We start from the raw sequence: 18,127 nt of genomic DNA on the forward strand, positions 1-18,127 counted from the left end.
AAAACGATTTAAACCTCTTTAATATATTTATTAAAAACAAAAATATAATTTTTAAGTAATTCTATACACTTAATAATTAACAAAATAATTCTATATATTTCTAAACGCGTTTGTTGCATTATAGAAAATAAATATAATTTAAATATGTCATTAGCCTTGTATCATACAATTGTCTTATTGTAGAAAGAAATTTTTAAAAAATATTAAATTGCTTGGAATTTCATTACTAAATATGCCATATAAATAAATCTCTATTGAGTTAACATTATGAAAACATATCTTTTAGTAACAATATATTCAATAACAACAAACAAATAACATTCTTCATAACAATATTAATAATATATTATTACTAATTAAAAAGTTAAAGCATGTGACATCTTTAGTGTTGGAATATAAAAAATATCAGTAATATCTAAACAAATACCATTTACCTGTAATGATAATTGTTCATAACATTGTGTCTATACTTTCCTGACATACTTAATCGCTTTATAATTATACTCTCAATTGTATATCATATAAAATATTACTATAATTAGTATTTAAGGCACTATAGAGAACATAATATAAAAACATACATATATATGTCTGTGTTTGTGTGTATGTATACATGTGTATAAATCTTTCAATACTTAAATTTCAAAAAATGCAAATCTGTTTTCAATATTTAATTAAGATACAGTGTCACACACCATTGGTACACACGTATGGTACACATCATTTGTGCATTGTGTATATCATTAATAACCTTAGTTTAGACAATAATTGTATGTTTTGTAATACACATTTACAGATAAACCAAATTAGTTTCCATCCAATTCGTTCATTAACTTACTTGCCACTAAAATAAACAATGAAATGTTTATTACATTATAGTACTATACAAATTTACTAAAGATTTAATTCTCATAAATACTTTATTTTATTGGAAATATATAAATGTAGTAATGCTACTACATAAATAATACTACAGTAAAGACTTGAAAAATGTAAAGAAAGAATGTTGATCTTGAAAAATCTTGAAGAATTGAGATGACTAGAAAAGATTGGACTAATTATTAAAAGTCCACATATTGGTGGTACAATATTAATACAATAATTTTATCTTGATTCGTGAAAAAAAAGCCATTTATATGTTATATTACTCACTTAATAGGTTCAAGAAGTACTTTACAATGCAAGGATAACTTGTTTACTTATTTTATGAAGATCTATCCTTTCATTTTTCAAATATTTACTTTATATTACTCGCATAAGTATTATATGTATACAAAAATATATATACACAATATATATTTATAAACAGTGGAAAAATTGAACACCTTACCTTCAAATTACTTTGTTCACTCATATTACCAGCTTGTTCTTGGCGTTTATCACGTAATTGATCTAATCTTTCTTGTCTTCTAACAGCATCAACATTTTTAATACCTCGAGTTTGTTGCTCAGCAATCCTTCTCTGTGCAGCTTCCATCTGCTTCCTTCTTCTAGTTTCCTGAAGACATATGTGCAAAAACGTCGTGCAAGAGTAAGAATAAAAATAAGTATAAAACTTGAATAACCTAAACAGTTAAAAATCTTACCAAATCTGGCGTTAAATCCTCACATGAAGATGATTCTTTACAACAAGATAAACATAAATTTCCCATGATAGATATAATTAAATTTTATTACAGAGTTAAGAAGATAAATTTATATATTTGTGTTATAATAATTTTGTTTCTTATGTGTGCTTAAACTTCTTCAAATAAATAACTCTTTGATTTTCATATGATCACATAAATGATAAGAGTTGCCACTTAACAGGTATTTTCAAGTATATATTTACAGGTATTTTACAATATATAATGACTATAACAAAATATTTGGATCATGGCACTTAATTTACACAAAATTTTGATAGAATTCCGTTTATTAAACAGAGTCCTACAATTATTATATACTTCTTGTATAACTTCTTTAGAAAGCAAAACAGCAATAATGGTGGGATAATTAATTATGATGAGTCACTCATTGGTCTATCCTTTACCAATCATTTTTTGCAATTACTTAAAAACTTAAAAGAGCTTGATTATATGTATTTATTACGTCAGAATTGTGTTTATTCGAAAAAGTACAACAATTATACATGTAACAAATAGATTCGGTTGTACTTCTGGAAACATATCACACCGGATTCAATTGAAATTTTGCATGAAAATAATGCCTACAAATAAGAGTTTTAACAATTGAAACTTAAAATGAAACTCAAAATGTTACGAAACATTATTTAGCATTTTGGCGCAAGTCAATTGTACGAAATAAGGACGATTCTATTGAAAAGGATTGCTGGTCACCTTATATGGCTTTAAAAAGTTTAAAATTTAGCTCAACCTATAAAATACAATAGTATTGGAGATATTTTTATCCTTCTTAATCAGAGATAGATCTGTACTCTTTTTAGGAAAGGTCGCACGATGCAACGCTTTCCTCGGGACAATGAAATCCGGGAAGATATTGAGCACTTTCGTTTTCTATCTGGTTATAAGAATGATTCCCAGTTAAATTACAAATAAACTGCGTATAGTTCCTGTGTACTCCACCAGATAGTTGTGTGCTGGTTTGGAGTAAAAGCACAGAGTCTAGAGTGTATCTTATTAAGTTGTGTTGTATGGAATGGCGTGCGGCATGGAACTGAATGTTCTTTTTTCTAATTTTATTCCAATTATAAATTAAATCAACAATTTATTGGACAAGCAACTAGTTTTCTCGTCTTCATCTATGAAATCCTAAAACCTTAACAATATGAAAATAAGAATATAATAAAGATTATGATTGTTACAGGCATACTCAGTTACAATCTTTGTTTTTGCAAGAAAGTATAATCTGTGAAGTATAAATCTAGCATCGAAATATGTGATAAACAAGGTTTTATTGTAAGACGAAAGGATCTCTAAAATTCTGTTACTTCTTTGTTTATAAGTAGTAAATATATATATACGTACATATATATACATACTACAGGACATAAGTATGTATGTATCAACAGTATTTCATTTTGATTAATCATTGTACGCAAATTGTTTTTAACTTAAATGTTTGAAAGCTATATGCATTATTATAGTTCCTGACAAGCAAATATGGTATCTTCGTGGTGTTACATCATTTTGCCGGTAGTATTATTTATCGGACTACTACGAAAATGTCGTGAAAGTATATGGGGGAAATGCAAAAATACAGATTGTTTACAAGGTCGAGTATTTATTGTGACAGGTGCTAACTCGGGTATCGGTAAAGAAACAGTAAAGGAATTGGCTAAAAGGAAAGCTACAATTATTCTAGCTTGTAGAAATTTACAAAATGCTCGAAGTGCTATATCTGAAATACGTAGTCAAATATCTACAGGAGAATTGGTAAATATCATTTTTTAATTGCCTCTCTGTCTCTAACAATTATTAAAAATAATACACAATATACATTAACATAACAACTAATAACAAAATATATTATTATGCATGTTTTTAGATACCAATGCAATTAAATCTGGCATCGTTCCAATCGATCAGAGAATTTGCTACAGAAGTAATAAAAAACTTTGCAGAGGTTCATGTATTAATTAATAATGCTGGAGTATATGTTCCTTTCAAAGAACACGCTTTAACTGAAGATGGATTTGAGATTCATTTCGGAATAAATCATTTAGGTCACTTTTTATTAACAAATTTACTTTTAGATCATTTGAAAAAAAATACGCCAAGCAGGTATGTAACAAAGTAAAATATTTATTTAGATAATTTTGCAAATTTGTAAGTTGTTTATATTTAATGCTGCTTTCTGACAATAGAATTATTATTGTGACGTCCAAGCTTTTTGAATCTGGGACAATTGATTTTTCAAATCTAAATGGTGAGAAAGGATTGACAATCAAAGGGCGCATGAATCCTGCTTATTGCAATTCGAAATTAGCAAATACTTATTTTGGTATTGAACTCGCAAAACGATTAGAAAATAGTGGTGTTAATGTCTACATGGTATGTCCTGGATTTACTTATACAGGACTATTCAGAAACGTTAAAAGAAGTTGGTTCCATTATATTATTTTTTCTCCTGTTGCTCTATTATTTTTACGTACTGCAAATCAGGTAAATATTGTCATACATTATATATCTTAATCTTTTAGGTGCCTACTGCATTCATATTTGTATTTTTATTACAGGGTGCGCAAACTGTGTTACACTGTGCAATAGAGCCATCTATATCTAACGAAAGTGGTAATATTTACCGTGATTGTAAACTTTATGTCTCAAAAAAGAATTTAGATCCTGATATAGCGCTACGCTTGTGGGATTTGAGTGAAAAATTAACCAGAATTAATGATACTTTAAAGTGAACATTTTTATGCATAACATATACATATTAGTTTACTTTTAATATACTCAATGGCCATTCAATATTTATTTTTATATGGAAATATAACGTAATAATATAGTCAATCTTAAGAAACTATTGCCATAGATCTTGTAAGAAATAGCAACATTTTTGTTCTTACTGTTATGAATAAAATATTACTATATAATTTTGTAAAACACTAAAACGTTGAAAAAATGTCAAATTTTATTAAATACTTAAAACTGCAGGAAAAATAAAAGTGTTGACGCCGTCAAGAAGAATAGCGATTTTGTAATTGCATTTCTGTACTATAGTGTGCAGATATGTATATAATATTTTAATATACTATTCATTGTGATTGAATTATATTACACAATGGTAGACAGTAAAAGGCATATACTTACCCTAAATTAACTTATAGAATATCATATCACCATGTTTTATAAAAAATAACATACTCCATTTTCATTGTGTAATTGAACAAAATATATATGTTACATTAATTTTTAGCAAGGGTAGTATTCGTAAGGAATAATTAAATATAGTTTTTAAATGAAAATTCAAAACGTGCCACGTTCCATAACAAACTTAACGTTCTTCTACTCTTCCTTTTTTTTTATAACGAAATACTTTATTGTAACAATAAAACAACAATTTATTTTCTGTATGTTTTCCTCCATTAAATATCATTATTCTTAGATTATGAATTTTATATCACATGTTTAATACAAAGGTATTTTAATTAAATAATAACTTTTTACTGTTTCAATTGGTCCTCTTACACATAGTTTGCATAAATATTAGAATGTTTTATGACAAAAGTATTAGAATCAACAATCTAATTTTTGCATACTATAGTAATTTCCATTAATACCATTGAATTCAGTTTTAAGTATGTCGAAACCCCTATTAAATATATATGTAAATTCAATAATATTACCTGAATATAGGAATGCTAAAGATATCACATAGTAACATAATAATTAAAAAAATATAAACATATGTTAATATTATATGTAGGAATCATTCTTATGAAATTTTTTCTCATATTTTTCAATATTACACAGTCGATAGGAAACACAATTATTAATTGTACGATTTATCATATATTGCACACGCGCCCGCGCGCACGCATGCATAAAAAATTCAAATATACACACACGCATACTGAAATTTATTATACATAAATATAATATTATCTGAAATGTATATACATTATACTTAAATTTTTCATTGAATTTAAAAATTAGAAAATGCAATATAAACTTATAGCACATATTTTTAACACATCAATTGCAATTAATTTATTTTCTACTTAACAAAAAATATATAATTTATTATGTAATAAATATAAACTTTTATATATATTTTATAATGAAAAAAATGTACAAGATGATTTGGTTTTCGTTTTTCATGTAACGTTAGCATTCATATCAATTTAATTTTTTCTATATGACATGCACTGTATTTTTATTTAGTCTAGTGCATTTAGATATCAACTATTACACAATAATTAACAGCACTTCGTTAAATTTTAGAATGCAAATATTACAGTCGCGGTTTCATAACTTTAAAACTGGTTTTCTTGTTGGCTAAAGCTTCAGTGCGTGCATATACATTTTCTGAACTACGTCTAATAATGTCCATGTATTCGCTTGATGCTTGAAAGTCACATTTATTCCTTTCGTCGTACGCATAACAATCCGTCTTCTGCGCTGTTTGTATTAGTTCCGCTTCCAACTGGAATAATAGTAAAAATTAAATTAATAACAAGTAAAATAATACATTTATAAACAAGAATTTATATGTATATATTTACCATTGATTCTCTACTCGTATTATTACGGCACCAATTTTTAGAATGTAAAGAATCCATTCCATCTTGCCTTCATGAAAAATGATCATTTAACAGTTATTATACACGCACGTATACAAACATACACATATTATTTATATACATGTATTTTAATAAGACCTTACTTTGACTCAGAATTATATCGTTTTCGGGAATTTAGACCTTTCGGTGAAGAACATTCTTCTGGATAACTACAAATAGAACTTGTCCTCTGTTTCTTCTCAATTTCTTCATAAGTACAACATATTATGTCATCTAATGACAAACACGACTTAGCGAAATGTTCCTTACTATGCGTTAAAGATTCGGTTGCAATAGTTGCATGTTCTTGAATATCGCAACTTTTTTCATTAACTAATGTTCTAGGATTATCACAATCTTGTGGAGCTTCATTTTCTGAATTACATTCTTCGCTATGCTTTCCATTTTTTAAACTATTATTTACAACATCGTTGACATTTATTAAGACTTTGTTAGTAACTGAAATAAACTCTCCAGCTTCGTCTTTCTTGATTATGTTATTATCGTTCGAACTATCATCTCCATTTTGGCTACTATTAAGTGCCATTTCACAACTACTTATAGAATTGGAGCTTCTATCTCTTACACTAACTGAACCTTCGAAACTATCTGTAACATTGGTTGACTTCGATACTGATGTTGGTATCATGACTTCGATATTGTTTTCTATTTCGATTTCATTGTTCACCTCAGGGCTTTCTTTAACGTTTGTATCGTTTATATTATTTAAAATAGCGTTATTTAAAGTTTCACTACTACTATTGCTTGATCTGTCTTTTGCTAGTACCAGCATTTTATTGTCTATGGCACTTTCTTCAGATTTACAAATTCGTTTCGATTGACTGCCTAGAACAAGTGACTGTACAGGTTTATCTAGACCTTGATCTAAAGAAGAACCGAGAGAAGATTTTATGCTTTTCAATTGACTCATGGACTGTGAAGATCGATGACATTTTTCAAATATTATTTTCTGTATTGGTGGCGTTAGACTTTGTTTACTATTTCCTACTTCAATATCCAATGATGAAGCAGAGTATGTACGTTTTGAATTATCCAAACTACAAAAGAAAAACAATTTCTTAATTAAAAAATGTTTGAATGAAGAAATTGCCTCTCAGGTTTCCATATAAACCTTACAACTGTATTTTACATTCTAAAATAAAATTGAAATATTATATAAGAAAAAGCCTATAAATGCTTTACTAAGAAGTTAAATATTAAATTTCAAGTATATGTATATAAATGCTGTACCTATAGAATATATATTTCTGTGACTTAAAATCACAGCCTAGGAGGTCAAAAGATTGGGCTACCTTCAATCAATCTATTATCTAGAATATTGCTTATTAACTAAAAAGAAAAGCATTATGGTGTTCTTTATGATTAATATTTTTATTGTAACTTGTTAATAAAGCATTTACTTTTTGTTATATCATATTTTAATTGTATTTTTAATTGTAGAATACATTTAACAAAGTTTTTATAAAATCCTGACAAATACCTTGTGTAATTTAATTATGATTATGCTGTAACTTACTGCGATTGATTTGGTTTAATATTAATCAGTGTAGCAAGATTCGGAAGTGTTGCCCTTAAGTCCGTTGTTGGAAGGCCGCAATACCATCTTAATTGAGCTATATTTTTATTGAGTAAGTAAACAGCATAACGAAACTGTAATTTATCTTTACTTCGAGCAAATAAAGGAAATCTGTAAAAGTATAACTAGATTGCAGTCATTTGGTCTGTATACTGAACTGAATGTAATGATTAAAATACTCTTTAAAATGTTGAATTACTTATCAAAACATATATAAATTTAGATAGATTAAACTTCTGCTGTGTACATTGTTAAAACTCATGAGTTATCTCTTCTATCATATGATATCTTAATTGAAAAGAGTTGAGCAAAACAAAGCTCAATAATATAAATAGAAATTGAGAAATGAACAAAAATAAATAACTTACTGTCTTTCATTATCGGGTAGATTTTCAGTAATATGATCTATGACTTTACTACGTGATCCATAATGTACAATAGGATATCTAGCTGGTATATTAAGAAAATTGGCAATCATTTGTGTAGTATGTGCAACAAATCCCAATGCTACAGCGACCTCAGTATCATTTGATAATTCTAAACTTTCACTATCTGGTAAATGAACGTCATGTATTCTAAATTTTTCATTCCCATCCTGTTGCATGTAAATACATTTACTTATTTTAATACATTTATTTATATTATTTTATATTATTTTTTTATGCAATTTAATATCTTGTAAAATGTCATGTGTACCTGAGAAATAGGGTATATTAAGCTTAATTCTGAGATCAATTGTCTTCTTCTATGAGCAAGTTGACTACTCAACTGAACATACGTTTCTCTTGTATCTATTTGATTTTGCCGCCATTCATGTAGTTTTTCAATGTCTTTGTACAGTTCTCTATATTTTTCCATTAAATCTGAACCTATACATAGAATATAAATGAATCAGTCAGAGTTATTTTAATTACATTAAAATATCTTATTAAGTATGTTATTTGACAGTTAGTACCATAATCTTGATTCTCTTCCATAATACTAGAATGCATTTGATTTAATATTCTTAATTCTCCCATTTTCCTTGCCCTTTCTTGTTCTAACAATTTTGTTCTAAATTTTGCCATCTCTAATTCTTTACGTATTTTTATTATTTCAGCTTTTTTCTCCCTGTTCACTTTACGAGGTTGAAATAATCTATTTAATGAAGATTGAAGGTACTTTGGAGTGTGAAAGCTATCACCAGAAGCAATTCGCATCCGAAGTACCTGTACTGATTCTGTCTGCTGTTTTAGTGCTTGCATTTTATTCCTTAAACTACCGAGCTTACTGACAGTGTAACTGTCTTTTATTTCAGATGCATTAACTTTTATTCGCAGATACCTTTTTAACTCAGGAGCTTCAATAAAACAATATACTGGAGTGAAAAAACCACCATGAAATTGAAAAATTAGAGAATTTTCTTTTAAAATAACTTCTAAATTATTTGGCAATTTTGGGCCGATATATGCTAAGCCAGTAAAAAATATGCCCCATGTAAATACAGTTACATCAGTAGTTATGTTATCCACAATTGTCCTTTTCCATAATCGTATAATAACTTCTGCCAAAAGAAATATATCTTTTCATTTAGTAGAAATAGAAAGTCATAGAATACATTACAATATGTATAATTACAAAAATTAAATTTTAGATATACCTATAAACACACGATTACATTTAAGGTACTAACAGATTATAAAGCTCACCACTGGCAGTAGAGTAGCCGGTGGCATGCATAGTTGGTACTTCAAGATTTGACCATCTTGGATTCATATTATCAATTGCTTCGCTTGTGTATAAAGGAGAAGACATACTTGTTCTATGCAAGGTATAATAAAACCAGTAAACTTCATTATTCACATTTGGTTTTAGATTACATCCTATCACTTGTATAAGATTCCTAAGCCTTAACTGAAAATCATTTATTAAGATAAACATTAAATTAGCATATCCATAAAGTCTTATAATCTATATAACATAATAAAACATAAATAAATGCTACGGTGATGATAATGAAATTTATTTCTAATTATTTAAAGTAATTTAGATTATGTAAAAAGAAAACATATTTTGTACACAGTATTATAAATTATTATATATGTTTCAGAGCTTTATTTGTATTAAAAATCAATCATTACTGGTTACTACTGTGAATTTATAATATGTAAAATTTGGACAACTAAAAACACCGTATGAATAATTTCTGTAGGAGTAATTACCTGTTGTGTAGCTAAAGGAAGCCAAGTTTTATACCGTGGAGCGATACGAGGTTGTAAGGTTAAATCTAAATCTCTAACAAGGTTTCTGGTCTCTGAAACCTCCATTGTATACTTTCATAATACCGTACAACTAATACAATTAAAAGAAAATAGAGTAATCTACAGATACAGTATAATTACATGACAGAATTTAAATAATATTTAAAATTATAGTCAGCTTTTAGGTTATACAAGTGTATATGTTATTAAAACTTGGGTAAACAATGAGAAATAATGTAGAATAATTGTATTTCTCTAGCATAAAAATTAAATCTTATTAATTCTATTTGTTAACGATTATTATTTCTCTTAACTAAACGTAGATCCGTTATAAAACATTATGATTTTCTAAGTTTTGACAGTTTTTCGCATTGACACTAAATATGTATAATGCTTGTTCATCTCACTCACTCTTACTATCCAAAGGACGCTCTAGTAAATGGTATTCCCATCTATGATACGATATTCTGTGGCGCAGAACATAGCGATATAAGCAGTCGTTTTATCAGCAATAGATTCATTTCAATGCCGACAGCGTCATAAAATACTCTATTATAGATAGAAATACCATTCTTCATAACGTCCTTCGAAAGATAAAAATGAGTTGTGCAAGTATTTTATACAATAGTGTATACACAATAATGTTACGTGAAATGCTTGCTTTATATCGTATAAATTTATTATCTACTTTACCTTTACACTTCTAAACTATCGTTCTTTTAATATCATACAATTTTTGTTTAAAAGTTTTTTATAAAATTGTTTATACTAGACATAGTTAGACTATACATATATACATATATATTATAATTGTTTACTAGGAATTAGAAATAAGAATATCCATAATTTGCACATGAATTAGTTTAATAAAATTTTCTAAAAGCACATTTTCTACAATTCAATACCAAGGTATAGCAATACTAAAATGTAAAATGTAAATGCATGGTATAATTCCATCAGAATGTAAAACCAGTTAATAGCCAGACAGTATCTTGTTACTCATTTTGAAGATTCATATCTTTATGTCTGTTTCTCTGTAACATTGAAATTCTATTATAACAAGAGTTTAAAATTGTTATTATAAATACTTACGTAACTGGAAAGCCATTGTCTATTTTTTGACAATTGTTCTTCATTTATGTTTTTTGTTTCACTTAAAAGATAAGATAGATTATCTTGTGACTTTAAGTTTGTACCATTACGTTGAACATCATTAGAATATAAAACTGTCTGTTCTTGTTCGTGTGGAGCTATAGTTGCTAGATTGCTAGAAATATCGATATTCTTGTCTCCGCGCCATACCTCAAATAATGTTTCAGAATTGTAAAATGGATGTAAGGTATAAATAACTGACCATGGACGTTGGTCAGTATATTCGTAAGTATTAGCTTGACTTAATACTTGACATACGCAACCAATTAAACTGAGTATCGCCTATGTAAGGTGAAATTTTTATAAGCAACAAATATTACTATATGTATAAATTATAACTTACAATCAATGGAAAATGCATCTTGCCACTGTTTTGTTGCTTCTTATCTTGCCACTGGTTACTCCTTAGAATCTGCATGTTTTTATACCAGCTCTAACACTTTAAATACTCGAACAAGAATTTGCAGTAACAGATTATGTATATTAAATTTCAAGGTTTAAATGACCATCATCTTGGGATTATACATTTAACATTTCCTTAATGCTACCCCCAAGGTTATCAAACAATGAAAAAATGTTAACACAATGATTGCAAATGGAACAATTTATAAATATCCTTTTATTGATAATATACACACAAAATCAATATATTATTATAAATATAAAATTTCTGAAATGAATTTATCTCTCAACTGTCTCTATAGGTATTACATTGCAACCCAGGAGACCATTACCAAGCCAGGGACGTGGAATTAATGTCAAGGCTATGACATTAGATCCACGTTTAATTTTCACATTGACTGTTTTATATCTACTGTTTTGTACCAATGTCGCAATATCTTTCAATGATTTAAAATTTCGACAGTCAATAGAACCAAACTCCAAGATAAGATCTTCCACTTGGATTCCCTATGTAAAATTGAACATTTAATGAAATAGGTAGTTATCACTTTTACATGTTTCATTATAGAGGCTTGAAATATGTTTCTTACCGCTGCTTCAGCTGGAGAACCTGGTGATACTAAATTCACCCTTAAGAAAGGATCCAACTGCGTAATATCTTGAACATTAATTGCAGCTGCGGTAGAAGTTTCTGATTGATTCCCTGCTAGAGCGTGCACTTTGTGTAAACCCTCCTCTATTTTCTTCATCAATGCTTTATGATCGTTTCTGAGACCTAGTTACTTAAGAACAAATTAATAAGTTTGAGGTTGTAAAATTTCAGGCGAGAAAATTGTGTAATTATTTTCACGTACATATTATCTTATATCTTGTATGTCTGACTTGATAGACATCAATGTCGTTTCGCGGATACCCTTCGCTGTCCACAAGTGGATCATCCATGCCAACATGATTCTGCAATTTACATAGTATATAAACATTCGATCATTCTTGCAAAAATTTGACAGATTATTCTGTTGCGAAAGAGAGCATATTTTTAGTGACACGATTCGAGAAACCTCTAATGTAATTCTTAATGTATATTAATATACATACAACATCTAGGATTTCTTTTAAAGCCTTCAAATCGGATTCAATTTTATCTTTATCTTTCATAAGCTGAAGAACGTGATCCTTTGCTTCCTGCAACTCCATGTCGATCACCATTTTCGTTTACAGTGACGTATGTAGTAAATCGATAGGAAGGTACTTATTATACCCGCCTATTTAAGTATTTAAATGTGTGAAAACAAATTTTATTTCAACATTCCTAATATTTAACAACACGTTACATATTTATGAAAGGTCACATATATAGTTGTATATAATAGTTTTTATTTAATTTTTATAAACATTGTTCATGAATATCGTACAAAGTTTATTAACAATATACGTGTACATATTTATACCTAGGACATCTGTAATTTTAAAAACAGAGCTTTCAAATATCGAGCTTCATAAACTACCGTTTGTTTACTTTGTGGGCTAATGGAAAGCATATCTTGCACATCAAAAGCCTGTTCCACCACTGTTACAATATCCTTACCGTATACTAAAAGAAGAAAGGCGATAAGAATAATTCGAATAACTGCTTTTATAAAGTTTGTTCTGTGCAAAAATGAAAAGTTTAATATACCTTCGCAATGCTCTAAAAACTGTATACATTCTTGAAGTGTAGTATCTTTTAGAACTACTAATTGTTTAGCCAATTGCTCTAAAAGGGAGAGAAAACATCTCTTCGCGTAAAACCAAGTATCGGTTCCCAATTTTTTGTTATAAGGTTCCAAACTTTTCATGACTCTAGATATACCAAATTCATAATTTCCTTTCGAGCAATACAACGTTCCAATTACTAAATTTACAATGCATAAGTGAAACAACTTTTTATCTTGATCTTCTCGCGAAACTGCTTGCTCTTCTTTTTCTATTTTTTTCATTAATCCCTCAGCTTCCGCATTTTGCGATGTCATAATATAGCTTACGCATAAGTTAGCAAGTACTATAGCGCTTACATCCAAAATCTGAAATTCATATAATATTTAACAAAGAATATATCGATTTATAAACGCCGTTATGAAGTATCAAAAGCTGAACAATAACTAACATTATCGTATTTTTTTCTAACAATTGGCTCATAAAATCCTGTCGCTTCTTTAAACTTATTTTCTTGCATGAAAAGCGTATGAGCTACATTTAGTTTCCACACATCGTGTTCATTACAAAATTCTACGCTTTTTCTAAAAATTTTCTCAACTTGCGTATAGTTTCCAAGTTCCCAATAAATTTTAGCTTGTGCCATTAAAACTGGCACGTATCTTTCCAAAGCTTCTTCGTAATCGTTCACTGCTTTTTTAACAGCACTATCGTCATGGTTCAATCGTGCTTCTTGAACGCGTTTAGTTGCTTTTCGTAATATTTCCATATGCTTATTACCGAGATCATCAAATTTACGATACGCTTCTTCCGGTGATGTTTGTTGTGTAATTAGCGCATCAAGAAAGTCATATAAATACTAAGAATAAGCATTAATATTAATTATAATAGAATTAATTCGGTTACGAATTTCAAATTTTGTTTAATTAGTAGATACAAGTAAAAGCGTTTAAATTTTTATGCGATATCAATTACAAGCAATCTGAGGCTTGTGATCCGTGTACGATCCATCTTTAAATAAAGCGGTTTCGCTTTATAAATTAAAAAGTATCAACGATTGAAACACCATAGTTCATATTTTTGAGGCAAAAATACACATAGTTCATTATACATAAATCTGATAATCATAAATAAAATCAAAACATGAAAATTTAATTTAATCGAAGTATACTTGATAATTGTCTTTCAATTTTATTAAATCAACGAATATTTTTTTTAAATATTTTTTGTCGGTAGTTTTTTGTTCTTACTTTAGATTGCAATTATTATAACTCGCATGAAAAATTAGTAAAAAATTATTTAACCCTGCTGTACACTACTCGCGCCTTCAAATTAGTGTACTTACTACAGCCCTGCATTTAATAATGTTGACAAACCTAACCTTTCAATCAAGTTCGACGGACGCTTGTTTGTTACTTTCTGAATAACTGCGTTAACCGTATAACTCATGAGGTAGAAGTGTTTTTCTTAACTTTTATAACTATGTCTAGCTGTAAGTTAAATCAATTATTTCTTGGAGAAATTGCGTCCGTACAAAATTATGGAGCTTTTATTAGAATTCCAGGCTGCTCTGTTCAAGGGTTGATACACAGATCACAGGTACTATAAGATATATTTTAGGATAAATTACTTATTTATATCTTGTAAGACAAGTGACTGATGTGCATTTAATTTCATCAGGTAAGCTCTGCCCATGTAGATAATGTTGCAGAGATTTTGCAAAAGGGTGAACGTGTATGGTGCAAAGTTATTTCTATCGGAGATGATGGTAAAATAGGTCTATCCATGAAATATGTGAATCAGGGAAATGGTACGGATTTAGATCCAAATGGAGTGCAATTGCAAAGAGATCTACAGAAGAAAAAAACTTTGGGGAAGCATGAACGTAAAGTGATACATTTAGAAGCAGTTCTTAATACTACATGTACAAAGTGTGGTACCGATGGTCACTTATCCAAAGACTGTTTTATGAGTCCTGATGGGAAAAAGTATGAATTGATCCCAGAAATTGAAGAAGTTGCTGCTCAACCACAAACTGATACAAATCAGAAAGAGAAAAAACATAAAGAGAAGAAATTAAAAAAGAAGAAGAAAGCAAAAAAGGTCAAACAAGATACAGTTGATAGTGATTCTGATGAAAAGGAAGTAGTAAAAAAGAAAAAGAAGAAGTATTCTAAGGATCAAAAGAAGAAGAAGAAGAAGAAATATGACAATTCTTCTAGTAATGAAAATTCTAATGATAGCTTTTCTAGTCACGATGTGAAAGCTCATAAACGAAAGCATTCAGGAAGTTCAGAAAAACGTACGAAGAAGTGTAAACATTCGAAAAGTAAATACCCTGATGAGTAAAACATGCAAAAAAACATTAGAATTTTTAAATAATTTTGAATTTGATTTTGTAACTTTTGAAAATATTAGAGTATTTCCAATAAATAATTGTGACAGGTATATTCATAGTAAACATATATATAAATAATACTGTAACAATAAAAATCATACTTACTGGTGTTAAGTATTTATACGTCAAATGTACATTTTCAGCAAGAACATCAGCTGCTAAATCATAATATTGGTATTTGCAATATAATAATAATAAATTTGCAAAAGTTTCAGGAGGAAATGGATTTTGTTGTAGTAGAAACTGAAGTTTCTCAAATCCTTCACTTGGTTTTGTATCCATGTTTATTAAAGCTTGGTTATGCAAAGTAACAGCATCAAGTTCTTCTTCAGATCTAGGAGGCATGTCTGTTAATGCTTCTTTTGCTGCTTCATCTGCAAATAACAAAAAAATAATTGTGTAATACTAAATACATTATACAAAATTTAATTCATAGGATAATAATTATTACAATTTTGTAATTGAAATTCTATAGCTGCTTTTAAGTTAAATGCTTCTGTTAAGGCTGTCTCGTGAAGTGTCAGTGTATTTCCGACACTACGTACTTCTATACCTTCAGTTGTCATGCCCACTCCTAATTCTGGATGTTCTCTTATTCCTTGTTCAATAATATCAGCTGAAATATTATTAATATAAAAATTTAATCTTTAGTTCATTTTTTAGTATCTCATAAAGTTTGAAGTATGTATAATATCAATTTTACCAATATGTTTTAATGATGCAGCATATTCTTTCAATTTAAAGTAACAAAGTGCTACATTATATGATAAGTGAGGCTTGAAACCTGCAATTTGTAATGCATTTGCAAACTTTTTTAAACCTTGTTCGTATTGTTCTTCCTGAAAAGAAGAAAAATACAAAATCAAATATTTTTTTTACAAGAGAATTTCTATATTCCTTTAGTACCTTATATAAAAGGCATCCTAGATTAATTTCTGTATCAACATCATCTACTGGACATTGATCTACTAGATTTTTTGCAGCAACCATATCTTCTTGCCCATATTTTATTGCTGCTTGTAATTTCTTTACTTTGAATTCTAAGTTATCCTGATTAATGATATTAGAACATATTGTCCATGCCTCTTGATACATACAGGCTTGATGTAAAGATTGGGCATGATATAACTTGTATATGCTTTCATTGGGACATAATTGAACTAATTTTTCATAACATTGTGCAGAAGCTATAAAATCTTGTGTGTAAAAGTAACAGTGAGCAAGTAGAGATAAGCAAGGTCTGGACTGTAAAATAATTCATCAAAGCTTTAGAATACTTGAAACTATTTGTTGGTAAAGAAATTGATACTTTAACAAAATTGTACGTACAGTAGGGTAAATATCTAAAAGTGTAATTAGAACTTTTATTGTTTCTGCATATCGCTGTTCTTTAATCTAAAAAATTGATGTTTGTATAGTATCTATTTGATATCAAAAGAATTATACCAACTATTTAAATATTAATACTTATAATTAAGAAAAAAAAGTTTCATTTCTAAATATTGGAAAGTAAAATGTTGAAACGTGTTACATGTAAATGTAGTATTCTACCATTGAGTAAATTGTTTTTGTGTATTCTCCATCTTTAATGTGCACATTTTGTATAAAAGTAGTCATTCTTTTTCAGAATATTTCTTTATTCAAAAAACAGAAACAAATTACTGATACCACAAAATATGAACTGTCTAGTGTATAAGTAAATAGGTATAGTGTCTAATGTTTTGATATAGGCGCTTGTATAGTAGCTATGGAAACAGTTGCCTCTTCTATATAGATTTACAGACATATACATATATGTATGTTTATTACTAAAAAGATACGCATTTAAAAAACAGAGGGATACGTTATAAAATAGCTACACAAGAACTTGGTATCTTTAAAACATTTTATTACATTTCGTACACGTACAAATATTGTATTTTTATTACATTGCAATATTTATTACGTTCATTCGTATAGAGAAACTGTAATAACTTACAGTACAAAATTACACTACCAATAGTATCTTTACTTTTTATTTACGTTTACTTAAACTCACTACATGAACTAACCACAAAATATAATATATATATAAATGAACATATAAAAATTACACAGCTACAGACAGTTAAAGATGGTTTTACAATCAGATTGCAAAACAGCGAATCCATGCACTTGACTGCAAAAACGTAGCTATAAAGTGGCGCTCTCTTGAGGAGGATGAATGGGCAAAATAGCAAATGCCATGCACGCACACATACACACATAACCCAACTTTTAAATGAATTTTCCAAGAAAATATTTAATACAGTACAACTGGATATATTGATAGAGGACCGTATGGACGTTAAATCGCGTGTGTGCGTTGGAAAAGCTAACGAATGTCGAGAATCGCCGTTTTGATAGCCAGTTCGCCAATG

The 18,127-nt window shown here is 28.5% G+C and overlaps 7 protein-coding genes and 1 long non-coding RNA gene across 9 annotated transcripts in view; 3 read left to right on the plus strand and 5 right to left on the minus strand.

The window, feature by feature from the left end:
- LOC143422601 (uncharacterized) overlaps positions 1–18,110 on the plus strand; it is a 64,931-nt gene extending 46,821 nt beyond the window's left edge. The window contains exon 2 of the long non-coding RNA XR_013101744.1: positions 17,836–18,110. This is a non-coding gene — a long non-coding RNA (uncharacterized LOC143422601). The remainder of the gene's footprint in view (positions 1–17,835) is intronic.
- Positions 9–1,916, minus strand: Svip (small VCP interacting protein). The gene is made up of 3 exons (XM_076893794.1): positions 1,587–1,916; positions 1,331–1,498; positions 9–844 (listed from the first exon to the last, which is right to left on the minus strand). The coding sequence occupies exons 1-3, from the start codon at positions 1,650–1,652 to the stop codon at positions 830–832; spliced, it is 249 nt and encodes an 82-aa protein (XP_076749909.1). The 5' UTR covers positions 1,653–1,916; the 3' UTR covers positions 9–829.
- LOC143423065 (retinol dehydrogenase 11) lies at positions 2,624–4,483 on the plus strand. Its single transcript, XM_076894130.1, has 5 exons — positions 2,624–3,017; positions 3,107–3,395; positions 3,508–3,743; positions 3,827–4,124; positions 4,199–4,483. Exons 2-5 carry the CDS (start codon positions 3,123–3,125, stop codon positions 4,370–4,372), a joined length of 981 nt encoding a protein of 326 aa, XP_076750245.1. The 5' UTR covers positions 2,624–3,017; positions 3,107–3,122; the 3' UTR covers positions 4,373–4,483.
- Positions 5,742–10,511, minus strand: Uvrag (UV-resistance associated gene). Of its 2 annotated transcripts, XM_076893869.1 has the most exons (10): positions 10,496–10,511; positions 10,046–10,175; positions 9,533–9,737; positions 8,800–9,387; positions 8,541–8,713; positions 8,213–8,439; positions 7,785–7,955; positions 6,352–7,305; positions 6,191–6,257; positions 5,742–6,111 (listed from the first exon to the last, which is right to left on the minus strand). In XM_076893869.1, the coding sequence occupies exons 2-10, from the start codon at positions 10,148–10,150 to the stop codon at positions 5,920–5,922; spliced, it is 2,682 nt and encodes an 893-aa protein (XP_076749984.1). In that variant the 5' UTR covers positions 10,151–10,175; positions 10,496–10,511; the 3' UTR covers positions 5,742–5,919. The 2 variants fall into 2 exon arrangements, with proteins under 2 accessions (XP_076749984.1, XP_076749985.1); XM_076893870.1 differs by lacking the exons at positions 6,191–6,257; positions 10,496–10,511 and having other exon boundaries at positions 5,947–6,111; positions 10,046–10,460.
- Positions 10,916–11,828, minus strand: LOC143423091 (uncharacterized). Its single transcript, XM_076894162.1, has 3 exons — positions 11,580–11,828; positions 11,177–11,518; positions 10,916–11,118 (listed from the first exon to the last, which is right to left on the minus strand). The coding sequence occupies exons 1-3, from the start codon at positions 11,652–11,654 to the stop codon at positions 11,080–11,082; spliced, it is 456 nt and encodes a 151-aa protein (XP_076750277.1). The 5' UTR covers positions 11,655–11,828; the 3' UTR covers positions 10,916–11,079.
- LOC143423090 (26S proteasome non-ATPase regulatory subunit 9) lies at positions 11,826–12,879 on the minus strand. The gene is made up of 4 exons (XM_076894161.1): positions 12,734–12,879; positions 12,493–12,592; positions 12,229–12,413; positions 11,826–12,145 (listed from the first exon to the last, which is right to left on the minus strand). Exons 1-4 carry the CDS (start codon positions 12,842–12,844, stop codon positions 11,918–11,920), a joined length of 624 nt encoding a protein of 207 aa, XP_076750276.1. The 5' UTR covers positions 12,845–12,879; the 3' UTR covers positions 11,826–11,917.
- Ttc30 (tetratricopeptide repeat domain 30) lies at positions 13,030–17,408 on the minus strand. Its single transcript, XM_076893349.1, has 9 exons — positions 17,280–17,408; positions 17,058–17,123; positions 16,635–16,973; positions 16,432–16,567; positions 16,180–16,344; positions 15,834–16,102; positions 13,782–14,189; positions 13,314–13,698; positions 13,030–13,229 (listed from the first exon to the last, which is right to left on the minus strand). Exons 1-9 carry the CDS (start codon positions 17,343–17,345, stop codon positions 13,087–13,089), a joined length of 1,977 nt encoding a protein of 658 aa, XP_076749464.1. The 5' UTR covers positions 17,346–17,408; the 3' UTR covers positions 13,030–13,086.
- LOC143422594 (zinc finger CCHC domain-containing protein 17) lies at positions 14,641–16,407 on the plus strand. Its single transcript, XM_076893362.1, has 2 exons — positions 14,641–14,929; positions 15,011–16,407. The coding sequence occupies exons 1-2, from the start codon at positions 14,813–14,815 to the stop codon at positions 15,677–15,679; spliced, it is 786 nt and encodes a 261-aa protein (XP_076749477.1). The 5' UTR covers positions 14,641–14,812; the 3' UTR covers positions 15,680–16,407.
- Positions 18,111–18,127: the final 17 nt, after the last annotated feature.

The sequence above is a fragment of the Xylocopa sonorina genome, chromosome 4 (genome assembly GCF_050948175.1).
Source record: "Xylocopa sonorina isolate GNS202 chromosome 4, iyXylSono1_principal, whole genome shotgun sequence".
NCBI classification, from domain to species: Eukaryota; Metazoa; Arthropoda; class Insecta; order Hymenoptera; family Apidae; genus Xylocopa; species Xylocopa sonorina.